Here is a 15,092-nt window from a genome sequence, read left to right on the forward strand (position 1 = left end):
ATCCTTTAAGTGAAGTTAGCTCTAGAGTAACACTGCAATAAAAGTTTCTGTGATCATAGAAATGGTCTCCCTGCACTATCCAATACAGTAGCCACTAGCCACATGCAGCTACTGAACCCTAAATGTGACTAGTACGAGTGAGGAACTGAATTAAAAATTTTCTTTAGTTTTAGTTAATTCAAATTTATATATACATGTGTGTACATGTATATGTGTGTGTGTATGTGTGTGCATATATATGTATATATATTTGTAATAATGAGATTCCACCTTGTCAGGGAGAGTGGCCTGGGTGGGCTATGTAAATCTGTGTACCTGTGCTATCCCGCTCATACAGTGGATGACACCCTAGGTAAAGGGTATAGAGTGAGGAAAAGAAAGGACCAAGAAACATTGCTTAAGCAAGTAGAGGAGGATGAACAGAGACAGAGAAAGAATGGCCAAAGAGTTGGAGAGAAACCAGAAGAGGGCCGTGCCCTAGGAGCCAAGCAAGGAGAGTCCAATTATATCCAGGAGAGTTGTTAGGCAAAGTGAGTCCAGTTAAGGCTAGGAAGAACATGGGATGGGACATTGTGTTTCTAGAGAATCTATGTTTTGGGGGCAGTGATGTGGCAGGATACACATGGATTTTAGTGTGGCTGCTTCCCTTTAGCGGTGTGGACTTGGGCAAAAGGCTGGCTGGCTTCAGATTCTGCATCTGTAAAATAGGAATAATAACATTTCTCTCAGAGAGTTATTGTAGGGATGAAATGAATTAGCATATGCAATGTGCCTAGTACTTCGCAGGTTTTCAATAAAGATTGATCCCTCCCTTCCATTATATCTCTAATCACTTATTTATCTGTTTTGATGGTCACTCTCCTTGATATCTTAGCCTTGGTTTTGGTTGCTTACTTGTGAGGATAAATGCAGATCCTTTTCCCATATATCACTGTATGAGCCTGGGTGCCAGCAAGCTGTTGTGAGCTGACAAATCAGTGCTCTGGATACTGTAGGGAGCCAAGTACCCACTTGTGCAGCTCTTAACATGTAGACAGAGCATTGAGGATTGGATAAGGACACAATATACTCTCCTTCATTATACTGAGTTTTTCATTTCCAGTTAACAAAATGAGTACCTAATTCTTGTCTCAGGACATCTTCTGGTACTTGCATTTTTCAGTTGTATAAATTTCCAATGCAAAATATTAGTAATAAACTACTTATCATAATTAAATTTCTTTTAAGAGACAGTATTGGCCCTACCAAATTTTTCCGATTGGCTAGAAGCAGCCACTCCCTCCTTCCTTCCTTCATTTTTATCTGTTAAATATAGTAAATGGGAAAAAATGCAATTTTCTTTACCAGTTAGGAAATCTTGCTTTGCCTGCCACCTCTGACGGTTTTTGCAGTGTAACCCTTGCTTTGGCAACTTCAGTAACTACGCCTTGAGAGAGAATGTAATTCGATGCTTGCCTTAGGTTAGTTAACTAAACCCCAGAAAAGAGAGACTGACAAATATTTCTACTGTGGCTAAAAAGGGATACCTAAGTTTTAAGCCTCTTAATATCCTTCGATTTCTAATTAGCGCAGTTTAATTTATTATTGACAGTGGCTATGTTCTCCCAACCAAACATGAGGCGATATTTCGTAATCAAGGGAGTACCTTCAGGGACAGGCTACTATATTAATTGGAATTGTTACAGAAATTCCCAGGGCTGGGGAGGGGTGGGGGGGGGAAGGTGTCGTATAGTTAACAAAAAATAGGTAGCACTTAAATTATAATGGCACTACAATCAGATCCACTTTTAGAATGGGCACTGTAAACATTTTAACAGTGATTGGAACCATAAAGAGTTGATGGAAAGAGTTGGTGGAAAGGAAACTAGAACTTTTATCATCCTCGCGATCAGGCTACTACCTCATTACCGAGTCATTCTCTCCCGCTGGCGCACAGCTTCAGAAGTACACGTCAAGACTGCGTGTTCCAAGCGGTACACAGTGGCCGAGCTCGCTTGCGCCTGCGCAGTGGACCTTGCTCGCGTTCTAGGGTGGAAGGTTGCGCGTTTGAGTGTCCATGGCAACGCGACGCTACAGCCTTCTGGAAGGCTTAGCTCCAGCTCCTGTAGTGTGAGACCCGTCTGGGTGGGAGGGACCTGGGGGGGACAGATGGGGGTAGGAGGGGGTGGGGGGCTGGGGAAGCTACTGAGAACATTTGCCCCAGAGATTGAGCTAAACTAAGAAAAGTCTGTCCAAGGCTCAGCACAAAAGGATCTCTTCATTCCGGTCCTTTCGCCCACGCAGGGAACGATGCCTTTGGAGGTAGTGGTGGAGCTGCAGATCCGCGCGGTAAGAGATCGACGAACTTCCCCGCTCCTTGCCCCAAATCAGACTCTTTCCTCAGGGTTCTTAAATGGTCCCGGGTCGTTTTCACCACCCCCTCCACACCTCACCACATCATTCTCTTTTGGAACAAATCGTACTTGTGTTCCTACGATTTCTCTACACTGGTCTTCCCTGACTTCCTGACCTTTCATTCAGCTCAACGTCTCCCCACCGTTTTTCCCCCTAAAGCCAACTTGTTACTCAGCTTTATCCCGAAAATTTCTATTCTTTTAAACTAACCTTGCATTAAGTCCAAGAAGGATTTTTTTTACAGGGTAAAGATTTGTGAAAGGTTTTTTCTTTCTTTCTTTCTTTCTTTCTTTCTTTCTTTCTTTCTTTCTTTCTTTCTTTCATTCAAGAAAACCACTTTTAAACAAAAAGAGAATTTAATTTCAAAAAGCTGCATCACTTCCTGATAAATTTTCATTTCTATGAAACAAACAAATATTATTTAACCTACTTCTAGAAATAGCTCTGGCTTGCTACTTTCAAAAAGTAAATCAATCAACAACTGTTTTGTAATTATCCACTGAATCCTGCTTGAGTTGCTGTGGCAGTGACTCCATTGTTCCTGCTTGGGGTCAGTCCTTCCTTTTATTTCAGCTTCCATTTTCCAATCCTTCCATCTGTAGTTAGTAACAGACTGTCATGCAGCTTTGTCTGCAAGCCATAGGGGCTACTCTCCTGGCCATGATTACAAGCAAAAATGGCAACAGGTTATGGCTATGGAAAATCTGGTTAGCCTCCATATGAGTGACAAATGCTGTGGTTTCATCATACATGCAGTTACGAAATAAAGAGAATATCCTGGATTTGTCCCACTTCGATAGCAAATAGAACTAGGCTTTATCAATTACGAGCTCTCAAAGTTGTACAATAAGGTGAAGGAATTCTTGAGAAGTGAAGTGATAAATCAGTCTTCCTCCTCATCAAGGCAAAAATTAAACAAATTTCATCTCACTTCATTCAACGTTATTGGTTAATTTTATTTAGATTTTTAAAATACATTCTTCAGTACACAATTAATAGTGAAATCAGTTTTCTACTCTACAGTACTTAGGATGCTCCAAAAACAGGGTGAATTGATCTGTGTTTTATAAGCCAGCAAACTCAGGCCCCAGCAACTAAAACAGGGAATTCCAGAAGTATAACCAGGAACCAGAAGGTAAGCCTAATTTTGAGTCCCCAATATTCAGACTTGTGGACCTTGCAAGAGGAAATATCTTGCTTCCAAATATCTGGCCTGAATATTGCTGCAATTAAAATAAAGGATCTAAGATTAAATAATAAAGCAAACCACTTACAGCTTCACAGCTTGGCTGATTCAGCAAGTGAAGAGGTAGTCTGTATTTAGGATGATGCGGGAATGCAAATATTATTTTATTTTGAAGAGTAGCTTCCTTTCTCATTGTGCCTCTCTTGCTCAGAGTTAACATTTCAAATCAGAGCCTACTTATTGCAGCCATTCTTCAGATTCCTATGTGCATTGCTATATGACACACCAAAGGCCATAATAACCCTTTCTATATATAAATGTCAAAATAGTTGGTCATTAAGATTATCTGAAGACCTCAGTATCATAGGTAATTTAAAGGTTCTTATTTTCAGGTAGAGCAGCATTTAAAGCATATCCCTTTTCGGTCTTTCCTGAATTTGGTGGTTTTGGTCTTGTGATTTGGGGAGGTACCATGGATAAACTGCTTTAAATGTAAAGGTCAATGTAAATGGAAATTTAGGAGTTAGTTATATTTTGTGCCTGGTATAGCAGCAGACTCCCCTGATGAACTTCAAATTAAATACTGTTACCTAAAGTGTGCTATAAACAGAGAAACGGAATTTCATATGAAAAACTAATATACAAGGTCATCCTTCTGGTATATATGAAAAACTTTATGCATTACTTTCCCATTTTATTACCTTAGTAGAGGAGCATTTTCTTTATTCAGTAGAGATGATGGGCAGCAAGGCCGCATTTCTTGCTATACTGATCCATTGACAAAATATATGGTTAGCCTGTCCCCAAACTCTCACTTCCTCTGACCTCCTCAGCAGCTTAGCTTTTCTGCCTTCTCTCAGGCCATGCTATTGGGTCTCAACAGAATTAAGCATGAGGCCATAGTCCCATCCTTCCTTTTCTATGGGGACAATAGATATGCTATTTTTAAGTGTTTCTTCTTCGTTAAGTTCTTGGCTTGTTTTCTGAAAGCTAAAATGCAATGTTAGTAGTGGGAAATAAATATAAATGTAAAGATCTTTTGAGGAGTTAGAGGGAAAGAAATGCACCATAATCTCTTATCACCCCAGTCCACAAAGATGGAAGAAACAATAAACTAAAAAAGCTTACCAAGAAAATCAGGATTAAGAGGACCAATGTCTTAGTCTTAAAAAATTGTTTAAAATCTACCGTAGGAAATGAACTAGGATTAGTACGTGGCTTATCTGCAGGTATATGTACAGAATGAAGATCAGGTTTCTTTTTCAAAGTTCAATTTACAAGTGATATGTTGCCTTATAGGATTACTACAAAACACAATTTTACTGATGTCAACGTTTTAAAAAACAGCAACAATATAATCACCCCAGCTCGATTTCTTTGCAGTTTTCCTGGAGATATAAATAGTTGTTTAATAAATACATAATAGAGAGAGTTTTTTGCTTTCTGTAATATGTCTGTGATCAGTAATGGCAGCATGTGCTCCAGCCTAGCAACCCATCAAGATGGTAGAACACCTGAAATCTCAAAGGAAGCCTGAAATGTCCTAAGAGGGACAAGCAGGATGGCTGCTGGTTTATGTTGGTATGATTGCATGTGGAAATCTTCAGATCTCCTGGTGCCGTAATGAATGAGATGGTGTTACTGTTGGTTCCACAGTACAAAGAGGACTGGAGCATTCTGTGGTGAGAGCCAGCAATAGTCCACGATGCTGTACTGCAAGTAGCCTAGAAAAAAGCCAAAAGCCACATCAGTGACATTGTGCCGTCCCAGCATGACCCTGGAGAGGCCTAATATGAAGGCCCACAGTACCACCAGTACCCTCAGTGGAATGGCCAGCACCAGGTGGTTCAAGATGAACCGCGAAACCAGGGCGGCCCTGGTGGCATGGCCCGAGGGGAAAGAGTACTTGTCTACTGAGAGGGTGACAAACATGTCCATCTGGTTGTGGGCCGGGCGGCGCCTGCGGACCAACCCCTTAAGCAGGGCCACCAGCAGCAGGTCCAACAGCAGCGCGAAGAGCAGGTTCATCAGCACCTCACGCCCGGCCCAGCTGTTGCTCCTGGACAGGCAGTAGAGAGTGCCCAGTAGCCAGGGGATGCCGTGTCCAGAGATCTCCAACAGCTTCATAAGGGGCCGCATGCTTCCCCAGGACGAACTCTCTCCCGCGCACACCCCCAGTTTCTTAGACAGCCATAGGTCGATGGCCAGGAGACAGCGCAGGGCGATGCCCAGGAAGGACGGGTTCAGGTCCATGCGGTCCTCCTCGGGCAACTGGGGCGGTGACGCCTGCGAGGGGCCCGCTCCTGCCACAGGAAAGGAGCCTCGGCGGTGCACCGGGCTCTCGGACGCGCGGAGCCGGGGGCAGGTGGCATCCGCGCCTGGCGCTCGGCTGCTGAGCAGAGACTGGAATTCGAACCTGCTGCTGCAGCTGCTGCCACCGCCTCCATGGGCTGGGCTGCCGGGGCTGCTGCTGCTTGAGGCGGCGGCGCCCAGTGGGCGTCCCTCGACATTCCTCCTGGGGCTCGGCATTGCGGAGAGCGGCCTGGACCCCGGGACCCAGCCGGCCTAAAGACGTATTCCCCGGCCCTGCAGCCTCTTCCGCTTCCGCACTGCCATCCTTTAGGGGCGGGGAAAGAAAAGCGCTAGAGGACGATTGTGACACCTGGCGGAGACGAAGAGTTGAATTGGATTTACAATCTGGGGAAGGAGAGGAGAGGGGGAGGGTATTCAGGTGAGGGGCTGCGGTACTGGGGGAAATTTGGCAGTATTTGTTGGTTAGGGAAAATGGGGCCCCGTTTAAAAAAACAAAACAAACCCTGTTCTCTACTCCTCGACCCTCTCCCTCCCCCCCCGCCTTTTTTTTTTTTAAAGATTTCTTGCCCAGGAGTGTTCCTTCCTGACAAGCAAGATGTGTACCTTGGGGTTTACCTCCTGAATCAGTACCTGGAGACAGCCTGCTTTCCGTCTGTGTTCCCTATTATGATTCAGCAGAGAATGACATTTGAAAAGGTGATCTTGACTTTCTCATTGCTAAATGGAAATTTAAAATTTGCTGATCATTTAATGGTTCTTATAAAGAATACAATTCTTATAAAGTTATTTTGTAAGTTTCCTTTTAAGAAATTACTTGAAGGCACCTCAGAACAGTACAAAATCATTGTTGGAGGACTTGCTTTTGCAGCCTGGGTATGAGCCAAATTCTGTCAACCTAGTGCTAAAAACTCTGGCAGATGTTTTCTATTCTTGGAACTCCCGTGGCATTTTCTAACTGGAGCAGAGAGAGCATTTTCTATGTTCTTGGAGGTGTTAGAGGCAGTTGCATTACATTTATGACAGGAATTATCAATAAACAAGCAGACCTTAGAAACAAACTTTTTTAGACTCAGAAAAATCATAGAACACTATATTCAGATTAGTTAAGTACTATATCTGAAATCCTATAACAAAACGAGAAGGCTCTACAGATTTATTGCGTTTTCTTAAATCATACTTGGTTTATTTAGCAACAATGATAAAGCTAGACTCCATTCCAATGAATATGATCATGATATAGTCAAACCATTACCAACCTTTGTCCCACTTCAGAATGTTAATTTCATTACTATGCAATTATAAGCCTTTGAAATTATAAGCCTTTGGAATTTGGAGATAGAATCAATCCGATTCCTTTAACCTTGATAAGTCTGATGTTTTTGCCCCACAGAGGTGATTCTTTTGGGGAGAGGTTGAATATGGGAAGTGTCCACGGTAAAGCCCATCACTTTTAAAGATGTAGATGGTGGTGCTAGAAAATGACCTGTTTCCACTTGAGAATGGGTGAGGAAATGAGGATTGATTTCCTAACAGGCTAGAGCTATATGTAATGTTTTATAAATTGCAGTCCGTTAATTTAAATAAAGTCTACCAAACTGGTTGTATAAGAGAGGAGAGGAATAAGTGGACATTACTTTAAAACATACAGTCAGAATCCAAAAGAGCCGCCTTCTACCGTTTAGATGTTGATAATGGTAAAAAGAGGGTGGTAAAATTCTAGTCTATTTTTTTCCCCAAGAATTTTCTTATTATATCAATTTTAAATTTGCTTCTGTATAAGAAGCCAAAGTATACAAAACCAAAGAAGCAAAAAATGATAAATGACCTTGGAGGTCATCTAGTCCCACTTTCTTGACTTGTAGAAGAGAATGAGCCTCAGAGTCACATTCTAGATGCCACTACTGTTCTGTTGTAAAGCTGGGTATTTGAGATTACTAGTCAAACACATGATGGGGCATTTTTCATTTTATAAAATGCAATTAAATAAGTGCTTTATTTTAAATTTTGAAAATTGCCCTCTTGTATGAGCTGTTTGGGTTCATATTCCAGCTTTCTTCCAGTTGGCTCCAGATTTGTTGTATCTGTTCCATTCTCTAGCTGCAAATATTTGCAGCAAGTAACAAAAAACATTTTCTCCTTGGACTTTCTGTATAATTCAGAATTGAATGTTCTAAAGCATTTGGATAAATAAGAAATTACTTATAAAGAATGTATGAACTATTGTGTTTGAGCAGTTCGTGTTGGTCATTTACTCCCCAAGATCATACTTGAGAAAGTCCTTAGACATGGATGAAGTGAAGGGATGCAATTATTGAAATAGTTCAGGGGGAAAAAAATTACCCACATTTGTTCGATAAATTCAAGTCAGTAAGAAATTACAGGGGTCAGCCTCCATTTTTGTAGTTAAAATAGACCAGGCTTTGGATCAAGAACAGATTTTGACTATGTGTAAGTTTAAACACCATTTAAATGAGAGCTTTAATGCCTAAAATCAAGCTCCTCTGAAAACTTCTTATTTCTCTATGGGGTTCTAGCATTCAGGAAGAGAGATGTGCCTTTTATATCAGTCCTATTTTGGGCCTTTTTTATCTCAAGGACAGAATATGCAGATTTGGCAATGGCTAGACAGGCATCTCAGTGTTTTTCCTGCGCTTCATGATACACTTAAAACTTATGAGGCTGTCTCTCTCTAGTTATTTTTTAATTCTGTAGGGGTATAGGTACTACACTTAGTTTTTCTTTTGTGTTACACATAGAATTTTTATTTGTATTTTTTTTTGGGGGGGGCGGGGGAGGCACAAGCAATTCCTTGGCAAGAGAAGTCATTCTTCAGTTAACATTTTATGAGTATCTGTGGTATGCAGACTGTTTTTCTAGGTACTCAAACAAAACTCTTTGAAGCTGATGCCAGAAGTGCTTTTAGCAACAAACAATAGGGCTAGGTCAAGTTGATGACATTTTGAACTTTAGTAGATTCATCTAACTCAGATTTTCCTTGCACTTGGTATTGTTTTGTGATTTCTCATTCATTCATTCTGTAGTCATTTGTTAAACTTTTAACTACATACCTGTTAAAGATACTCCTGTTGAATACTAAAATATTCTATGGCTGGATTTGGTATGTGTTAATTATTTGGAAGAATATAATCTACAATATTTTTTAGTATATATTAATAAAACTGAAAATTTATTTTGCACATTTTTTCCCACAGTTATTTGAAAATGCAGTAGATCCTGGAGCTGTAGCAGATATTTTAGAAAGTAGGTATTCACCAAAAAAAAAGAGAGAGAGAGAGAGAGAGAGAGACTATTGTGTGTATGTAAATCACAGAATTCACTGGTATAAAATTCTACTATTTTCTAAGTTGTGATACTTCCACGTTCAATCCATATTTATATTCAAAAGAGTCTAAAATTTGAATCATGTTTTTGACTCAGTTATAACTCCTTTTTTAGATATAGATGGGGTATACTGGATGGTACCATTCTGTTTCTTTTTTACAATTAAATGGTTTTATTCAGAGTTGTGTAACCATCACCATAATCAATTTTAGAACATTTTTTATCTCCACAGAAGGAAACCCTGTATAATTCTTCCTCATCCCTCCCAGCCCTAGGCAACTACTAACCAATCTTTCTGTCTCTAGATTTATTTATTCTGGATATTTCATATAAATGGAATTATACAATATGTATTCCTTTGTGACTGGCTTCTTTCATTTAGCATAATGTTTTCAAGGGCATCCTTGATGTAGCAAGTGTCAGTACTTCATTTCTTTTTACGGCCAAATAATGTTCCATTGTGTGAATATGTCACATATCATTTATCCATTCATCAGTTGATGGGCATTTGTGTTGTTTTCACTTTGGGGCTATGATGAATAATGCTGCTATGAATATTTGTGTACAAGTTCTTTCGTAGACATGTTTTCATTTCTCTTGGCTATATATCTAGGAGTGGAATTGCTGGGTCATATGGTAACTCTGTTTAATTTTTTAACTGTTTACCAAAGCTGCTGCATCATTTTACATTCCACCAGCAATATATAAGAGTTCCATTCCTCCATATCCTGGCCAACACTTGTTATTATCTATTCTTTAGATTTGTAGCTATCCTTGTGTGCATGAAGTGGTATCTCATTGTGGTTTTGATTTGCATCTTCCTGATAACTGATGATATTGAGCATTTTTTTCATGTGCTTAATGGCCATTTGTATATCTTATTTGGAGAAATGTCTATATTTAGATCCTTCATCTATATTTTAATTAGGTATTTATCTTTTTATTATCGAGTTGTATATTGTTTGTATATTATACATATAAGTCTCATATCAGATGTATGATTGACAAATATTTCCTCCCATTTAGATTACTTTTTTACCTCTTAATGGTGTTTTTTAAAACAAAATTTTTTTAATTTTGACGATTTTTATTTTATCTATTTTTCTTTTGTTATTTGGGCTTTTAATGTTATAACTAAGAAACCACTGTCTAATTCATGTTACAAGATTCATGTCTATGTTTTCTTTTAAGAGTTTTATAGTTTTAGGTCTTACATTTAGGTCTGTAATACATACTGAGTTTATTTTTGTAAATGGCATGAGGTAGAGATCCAACTTCACTTTTCTGCACCTGGATATTCAGTTATCTCAGTACCATATGTTGGTAAGAGTATTTTTTCCCTGTTGAATAGTCTTGGCATCTTTGTTGAAAATCACCTGACGATAAATGTGAGGGTTTCTTTTGGGGCTCTCAATTCTATTCCATTGATCCATATATCTGTCAGTACCACACAGCTTGATTATTGTAGCTTTGTTGTATGTTTTGAAATCAGGAAGTATGAATCCTCCAACTTAATCCTTCTTTTTCAAGACTGCTATTGCTATTTGGGTTCCCTTGGTTTACCATATGAATTTTAGGATTAGCTTGTCTCTTTCTGCAAAGAAGCCAGCTAGGATGTTGGTGGGGATTGCATTGAACCTATAGATCAATTTGGGGAATATTCCCATCTTAACAATATTAAGTATTCTAATCCATGAACATGAAATGTGGTGAGATTAAATTGAATGTAAGGAATTTAGAGCCTGAGACAAATGAAGTGTTTAACATTACAATTGGGGCGATAATTGGCAAGGATATATTTCCTCCTCCCTCTTGGAAAACCTGAACTATGGGCTGTCTTGGCTTTAAGTTTCTTGGCATTTAAAATTCTGTCTGAGTGCATTCATATATTTTTTATAAGTCTACAAAAGAAAGATTTTACTTTTATTGTGTATTTTTCTAGTTTTTTTGGAGAAATAATTGACATATAGCATTGTAAGTTTAATATGTACAACATATTGATTTGATACACTTATGTATCACATAATGATTACCACTGTAGATATTAGCTAACACCTCCATCACATCGCATAATTGCCATTTCTTTTTTGTGGTGATAACCTTTAAGATTAAGGGTTTTAGCAACTTTCAAGTACAATTGACCCTTGAACAACACTGGGATTAGAGGCGCCAACCCCCTGCAGAGTTGAAAATTCAGTATAACTTTTGACTATAGAGTCAGCCCTTTGCATTTGAGGATTCAACCAAATATGGATGGAAAACTGTATTTTCGATCTGTGGTCATGGTTAGGAATGCAAAAATACTGTATTTCATCCATGGTTGGTTGAATCCTTAGATGTACAACCTTAGATACAAAGGGCTGACTGTATTTGTTGAAAAAAATCCACGTATAAGTAGATGCTCGTTTCAAACCCATGTTGTTCAAGGGTCATCTGCATATAATACAGTATTATTAACTATTCTCACCATTATTGTCTATTTTTAAATGTTTTCACTTTTAACATTTTGTGGGAATTATCTTTGATTTTTTATTGTTACACATTTATGTTTTAAGTAACTTTTAAGATTTTGAATTTTATTCTCGTCCTTGTAGACATTGTACTTGGGCTCAATATTTCTAAATATATTTTGAACTTGGAAAATATTAAAAAATGTTAATTTTATATCTAACATATAGTCATATCATACTATTTTTAGCAAGATAAAGTTTTATAGGTTAATGGATAACAGCAATTGCATTTTGAATTTTTAAAGTGAAAAGCTTATTGTTATTTAAATGACTTATGAATATATTTTTAAGAGAGGAAATATTGCATTTATTTTGTCAATACTTTTCAGGGGATGAAATGCTACTTTTTTTAACACGGTTATTCCATGCCCTTGATTTATTGGGTCTAGAAATAACTGAGTCATTGTTGGTATGGCACTTATTATTAATAATGTAAATGCGATGTTATGGCAGTTTTAAAGTTAGCAATAAGTAAAATATTCTGGCGATTTTCTAAAGTATTAAAATTTCATTTTTTCTTTTTTAGGCTTCTTAACCAGGTTTGAATTAATACAGCTAGTGTCTCCAGGTAATGTGCCAATAAACGCATTTCTAAATTAGCTTAATTTACATTTAAAAGGATTTTGGCAGGACAGAATGAGTACTGGCATTTAAAAGTTGTGCTTTATATAATATTCACTTTTTTTCTCTTTTAGTCTGTTGAATTTTGTCCAATTTCAGAATAGTAACTTTATGGGTTTGGTGGTTCTTTGACTTTCCGTTTTTTATAACTTTATCTAATTAGTATCAAATAATTTTTTCAGTCCTGTATCAGCTTCTTTTAAGTTTTTGCCTTTGACTATGTTCTAATTTGTGGGGGCGGAGGGTGGGGAGAGAGTACATTGTGTGTATGTTTGTAAAACCCGAGGCTATCTTTTCTATTCCATGCTGGAACAGAGCTGGCAAACTTTGGCCCTGAGGCCAAATTCAGCTGTGGTATGTTTTTGTATGGCTCATGAACTCAGTCTCTATACTTTTAAAAATTGAGATTTAATTCGTATATTATAAAATTCACCATTTTCAAGTGTACAATTCAGTTGTTTTAGTGTGTTCACGAGCTTGTGCAACCGTGACCACTATCTAATTCCAGAACATTTTTATTACCTGGAAAGAGACCCGTACTCATTAACAGTCACTTCTCATTCCCTCCTTTCCATAGCCCCTAACCACCACTAATCTACTTTCTGTCTCTATCGATTTGCCTCTTCTGGATATTTCATATAAATGGAATCGGACAATATGTGGTCTTTTATGTATGGTTTCTTTTTCTTAATATGTTTCAAGGTTCATTTGCATTATAGCATATATCAGTACTTCATTCCTTTTTATTGCCAAATAATATTCTTTTATGTTGAACATACCACAGTTTGCTAATCCATTCATCAGTTGATAGACTTTGCATTGTTCCCACTTTTTGGATATTATGAATAATATTGCTACCAGTACTCATACATTGTCTTAAATGTAGCTGATGATCATCTGATTTTATTCTGATTTTACAGTCCTGTGTGTGTGTTTGTGTGTGTGTGTGTGTGTGTGAGAGAGAGAGAGAAGGAGAAAGAGAGAGATTGAAAAAGAGAGAGAGAGAGACAGGGGAGAGAGGGAGAGAGAGAGCGCGCGAGAGAGAGAGCGCGAGGGAGAGAGCAAGAGCACGTGAGCAGGGGGTGGAGGGAAAGTAACTAAAACTCAGAAACATTTCTAATTCTCTTTTGATCTTTTTTTGCTATTATACATTTTTTCCTTTTCCTTTCCCAAAGGAAAATATCCACAATTTTACCTTGTTGTAAAAAGCATCCTTTTAAAAATATTTTCGTGAACTTGTTTCTTCATATTTTTCTGTGGATAAAAGAATACATAGATATGGAATTTTTACATAAATAGTGTCACATACATTTTCTTCTATTTTTAGCTTCCCTCATTCTATATCGCCATTGTCATTTTAAAAGCATTGTTCTGCATCATTATTTTTAATAGTTATAAAAAATTTCATTAAATTATTTGTGTTTTCATAGATTTATAATCTATGTATACAATATTTTAGGTTTTGGTTTTTCACTTTACATTGTTACCTGTAGTTTACTTATTTGTCATTTTCAATAGCTATGTACTTTTCCATTAGTGTTATAATTACCCTTAAATTGATATTGTTAAGCATTTAGGTTTCCTTTGTCTTTCAAATTTTCATAAAAATTATTCTTTCCTGTTACTATATTTTCAAAGAATAGAATTGCTAGATTGAACCATGTCTTGTAACCTGGTAGTAAACCGATCCACAGCAAGTTTCCACTACTTCAACTGCATTCAGCAGTGTATAGTGTGCCCATTTTGCATATTCTAGCCGATGCTGGAGATTATCTTTTCGATTCACTGTGTTTACAGAATGTGTACAAAATATATCTTACCATATTTTATGGCCCTTTCTTTTTAGATATCACTTGTGACAACTTAAGATTTACTTCTTACAATTTTCCATTTTCCCATGTCATGATTTGTTTTCTTTCTTTCCTTCTATGTAATATGACTGTCAGTATCTTTTGATTACTTGTGGAGTGATGTCTGGATGGTAACATTGCATGAAATAAATTCCAGATATTTTTTTCCAAAGTTTCTAGTCAGTTATGCTCAATACATATATATTTTTCCTGTTTTATTGCATTATTTTGATATTTTATTGCATGAACTTTTCTTTTTCTTAAGAAAGCGTGGGAGAAGGAAAGGGGGCCTGGCAGATGCCTCAGCTAAAGGAGAGGTGGCTAGAGAGGCTTCTGTGAGGATCGTAGCCCTATCCGCGGTAGCTGTCACTGAAGCAGGTCAAGGCCCACAGAGAAGTGGTCCCAAGATTCTCTAGTTCTTTCTTCTGCCTTTTGGTTCATTGGCAGAAACAGGCTCTGAAAACAGATAAGAACCTCATTCTCCATGGATCTAGGGATAGACACTCTTGTAAATGTCATTACTTTCTTAGACATAAGTGAGGAAAGATCAGAGATGTTCCCTACTTGTTTTTCAGAAATTCTCATTGAAAGTTTTTCAGCCTCAAAGTGACAGGCTAAAATCAGGGCATTGAGTTTTTTTCTCCCATAAGTTTTTTTTTTTTTTAATTTGACCCAGTTTTATGTCTAAACATAAATCACTGCTAACTAGCAAATTATATTTTAGTATGCTAGTAAAATAGAGGCAGGCTCATTTTGGTCTTACTTAATTTACATGAATTAAAAAATTACCCAATATCTAAATATTCTTGCTATAAAATTCTTAATTAACACAAATTTTATGAAATAAAAAGCCAAAAGCCACATTCATCAACGACC

The 15,092-nt window shown here is 37.7% G+C and overlaps 2 protein-coding genes across 6 annotated transcripts in view; one reads left to right on the plus strand and one right to left on the minus strand.

Annotated features, from left to right (window-relative positions):
- Positions 1-15,092, plus strand: part of SPATA6L (spermatogenesis associated 6 like) — a 33,924-nt gene that overhangs the window by 5,009 nt on the left and 13,823 nt on the right. Inside the window, exons 1-5 of one of the 5 annotated variants that reach the window (XM_011376677.2) lie at positions 1,984-2,109; positions 2,284-2,328; positions 6,452-6,589; positions 9,106-9,154; positions 12,272-12,313. In XM_011376677.2, coding sequence (XP_011374979.1) covers positions 2,290-2,328; positions 6,452-6,589; positions 9,106-9,154; positions 12,272-12,313 — 268 coding nt within the window. In that variant the 5' untranslated portion in view covers positions 1,984-2,109; positions 2,284-2,289. Of the gene's footprint in view, positions 1-1,983; positions 2,110-2,283; positions 2,329-6,451; positions 6,590-9,105; positions 9,155-12,271; positions 12,314-15,092 lie in introns of those variants that run through there. The other 4 variants (XM_023521279.1, XM_023521276.1, XM_023521277.1 and 1 more) reach the window with 4 other exon arrangements.
- PLPP6 (phospholipid phosphatase 6) lies at positions 3,330-6,388 on the minus strand. The gene has a single exon (XM_023521275.1). The coding sequence runs from the start codon at positions 6,107-6,109 to the stop codon at positions 5,219-5,221; it is 891 nt and encodes a 296-aa protein (XP_023377043.1). The 5' UTR covers positions 6,110-6,388; the 3' UTR covers positions 3,330-5,218.

This window comes from Pteropus vampyrus, unplaced genomic scaffold (assembly GCF_000151845.1).
Source record: "Pteropus vampyrus isolate Shadow unplaced genomic scaffold, Pvam_2.0 Scaffold301, whole genome shotgun sequence".
NCBI classification, from domain to species: domain Eukaryota; kingdom Metazoa; phylum Chordata; class Mammalia; order Chiroptera; family Pteropodidae; genus Pteropus; species Pteropus vampyrus.

Bases quoted from the DNA above. Each gene is read 5' to 3' on its own strand.
- PLPP6 (XM_023521275.1), bottom strand. From the start codon at position 6,109: ATGCCGAGCCCCAGGAGGAATGTCGAGGGACGCCCACTGGGCGCCGCC.